The sequence below is a fragment of the Pinus tabuliformis genome, chromosome 1_2 (assembly GCF_031772625.1).
Source record: "Pinus tabuliformis cultivar Carrire ecotype Pingquan chromosome 1_2, CPIR1, whole genome shotgun sequence".
Lineage (NCBI taxonomy): Eukaryota > Viridiplantae > Streptophyta > Pinopsida > Pinales > Pinaceae > Pinus > Pinus tabuliformis.
This window is the reverse complement of record NC_142298.1, coordinates 1,294,724,569-1,294,727,841: the sequence shown is the minus strand read 5'-3', so window position 1 is coordinate 1,294,727,841 and position 3,273 is coordinate 1,294,724,569. Positions and strand designations below refer to the sequence as shown.

General features: G+C 34.1%; 1 protein-coding gene across 1 annotated transcript; it reads left to right on the top strand.

The window, feature by feature from the left end:
• Positions 1-827: 827 nt before the first annotated feature.
• On the top strand, positions 828-2,651 carry LOC149210965 (uncharacterized). Its single transcript, XM_089394502.1, has 2 exons — positions 828-2,323; positions 2,433-2,651. Exon 1 carries the CDS (start codon positions 979-981, stop codon positions 1,975-1,977), a length of 999 nt encoding a protein of 332 aa, XP_089250628.1. The 5' UTR covers positions 828-978; the 3' UTR covers positions 1,978-2,323; positions 2,433-2,651.
• The last annotated feature ends 622 nt before the right edge of the window (positions 2,652-3,273 follow it).

The following is a 3,273-nucleotide window of genomic DNA, read 5'->3' as shown; positions in this document are numbered from 1 at the left end:
ATGAAAACTATTCAAAGTTAAAATACAAATTCATTTAAACTTAAAATTAAATCATAAAAAATTATAAATATAATGATGATGATTAATGCTTAGTGAGACCAAATTTGTTTTATAGAACTTTAAGAAAAATGATAAAGAATTAATTGATATGCTCTGATTAAAAAGAACTTCCCTAAATCTTCAATTTTTTAATATTTTACCCATATTACAAAAAGATCCATAATGTTACAAATATTTTTAGATTAAAATCTATTGCAAACTAAGTATAAGCAAACATCCTAAAGAAAGTTTATTACAGCCTCCATCTTATTACCTTATTAATATCACAAAGATGTGATATATCTCTCTTTTACCATGTCACTAGCCAAAGTCTTACAAGGTTGACTTACTTCATTAAATTAATTATAATAAAAAGATACTTTTCATCTCTTAAATTTTCTTCATAACCTTTTGATAATTACAATCTAACCGGTTTACTATATAAATGTTTTATTATAAATATATGTAATTTCAACCATAAACGACAATCTATTTTTCATTTCAACACAAAAAATAACTGAGAGTGAAAGGACGACCTTCAGAGACCTTTCTTCCATGAGCAAATCTTTGGGATGTGAGAAAGAATAACCATGCGCGTTGTTAAGGAATGATTTTCTTCTCAAAGAATAAGATTACTTTACCAGCAAGGTATTTTTGTAATTGATACATTTTAATTTTTTATAGTTAAATCTATTAAAAAAAAATTTAAGAAGTAGCCCACCATATGCTTATGAAAAAAGCTTAGAAGATCTGTTTAATCCCTTACCTGACTTTGATGCAAAGTCATCTGTTAAAGGTGAAACTGCCATCTCCTGTATTTGTTTGTGTTGGAATTGTGCTTTTGATATCTGGGCAAAATAGGGCTTTGAGGACTTGTCATGAGTTACATTCATTGACTCAAATTTTTTCCAGTTGCTATTCCATTGTTCCACAGCAATAATGTACAGGAAAAGGAAATGCTGCTGCTGCTGCACTTGCAACTTCTTATCGTGCCTTCCTTGTTTTAGGTTTGAGAACACAGACACTCCTCCAAATTATCCACAGCGTCCTGTTCTTGATGCCCCCTCTCCTCCCATTGCAAACACACATCCTCCTGCTCATACAGAAACCCCCCTTCCTCCTCATTTCCCTTCTCCCAAAAAGGGGAATACACAACCTGACACCCCTTCTCCTATCAAACTCAATACAGAAACCCCTCCTCCTCCTGCTGCTGTTATCCCTTCTCCCACTAAGGGGAATACACAACTTGACACCCCTTCTCCTATCAAGCTCAATACAGAAATCCCTCCTCCTCCTGCTGCTGTTATTCCTTCTCCCACTAAGGGGAATACACAACCTGACACCCCTTCTCCTATCAAGCGCAATACAGAAACCCCTCCTCCTCCTCCTGCTGTTATCCCTTCTCCCACCAAGGGGAGTACACAACCAGAAACCCCTTCTCCTACCAAGCTCAATACAGAACCTCGGCCTGCTGATGCCTTCATTCCTGATCACGATACTAAAAGAAAACCTCCTCCTGCTGATTCGTGGGAGGAAAACTCTTCTGCCATTAATGCTTCTCCAAGAGCTACAACTTCCAACGGAGAAGAACAGGCGACAACATCATGTCCTTCCACAGGTTATAATATAAGCCAGGTTCTTCTTTTTCTTCTGCCATCCCTAATACCTATGATTCGGAAGAGTCTAAACGTTCTACCATTGCTCATACCTATGATTCGGAAGAGTCCAAACGTTCTACCATGGCTAATGCCTATCATTCAGATGAGTCTAAAAGTTCTACCCTCTGGTTTTTTCATATCATCATTACCAGAATTTAGCTATACAAATTTTCAAGTATCATTATCAGAATTCTCTTACAATTATACAATTGTCGATGAAATCGCATTTATATATTGCTTAATTCATATTTTAGAATGTTTTATAAATTCAGCTCCATGAAAAAATAAACCCAAAAAACACTATAACACTTGCCTTGTATCTCCAATTCCAACCATTTTTAACATATAACCTGAACTGACAAAATGTGGATTAGAAAATATATCTACAAAATATCCAAATCCATGTTGCCTACAATTCTGTGATTCTCAAACGCGTGAGGAGAGGGGAAAATACGTCTTCAAAATCAAATCACAGAGACTGTGAGAACGACCCCAACCCAATTGCTCCACGAGCCGCCGCCTCTTTTCTCGACTCAATGCTTCGTCCGCTCCGTCCGCTTATGATAAGGTTGGATAAGGCGGCTGCTCTCAACATTCAAAAGTTACTCTTAAAAATAATTGATAAGGTAAGCTACGCTTGATAATTGATAAACATCCTCTAAGTGTGAATTGATAGATTATATTAGTGTCTTTTATCATATGAGCGATTTTCATTATTTCTGGTTGTTTTGACAGGAAAAGATTCTCCCACCCAGAGGCTGCTCAACAATATTGAACCACCACAGATTCCTCTGGAATTATTTTTTGTTTCCTCTTCAAAAATCTGTTGGAGTTCAAACCGTTCAAACCTCCTCTACAACTATGCGATATTGAAAAATATATATATTATTCCCTGCTGGAATTTTTTTGGCCTACAAAATACAATTTGAATCCCATTAATTTATTTTATTTTAAACACAACATCGTCGAATACTATTGAAGCACCACCACATTTTTGTTAAATTGATTTTATATATATATAAGAGAAAAGACAGCGTCTGAGACTAGTTTTTGTGTGAATGCTAATGCTGCGGAGTTTTCCCTTATATATTCATAATGTGTAAAAATGGATTCTAGCCTAGTTTATAATCAATTATATCTATGAAACGTCAATTATTTGGTTTACTTATGTCTGAATTTTATGCAAAGGGGCGGAAATTAAAAGTTAATTACAAAAATTACACATATTAGAAACATATATTTTATTAATAAAACATGATATTATTTTTTTTATTTTATATTAAAAGAAGACGGTGCAATTATTATTTTACGATTCTGCAGATAGAGATATTTCGGTAAGGACATTTATTGTTCAACTTTGTATCAACATTTTTTCGATGTTGTGTAAAAACCCTTACTCTTATACTTAATCATAATCATAATAGAGTGTACAATAAAAATAGATAAAAAATTTCATGATAATTCAATATGGATGATTGTTAAGATAGTTTAATTGTGTGAGAATTTTGGGGATTATACCATTATGAAGGGCATGAGACAACTTGAAGGAGCACTATGGATGTAGTTCAATATGGAT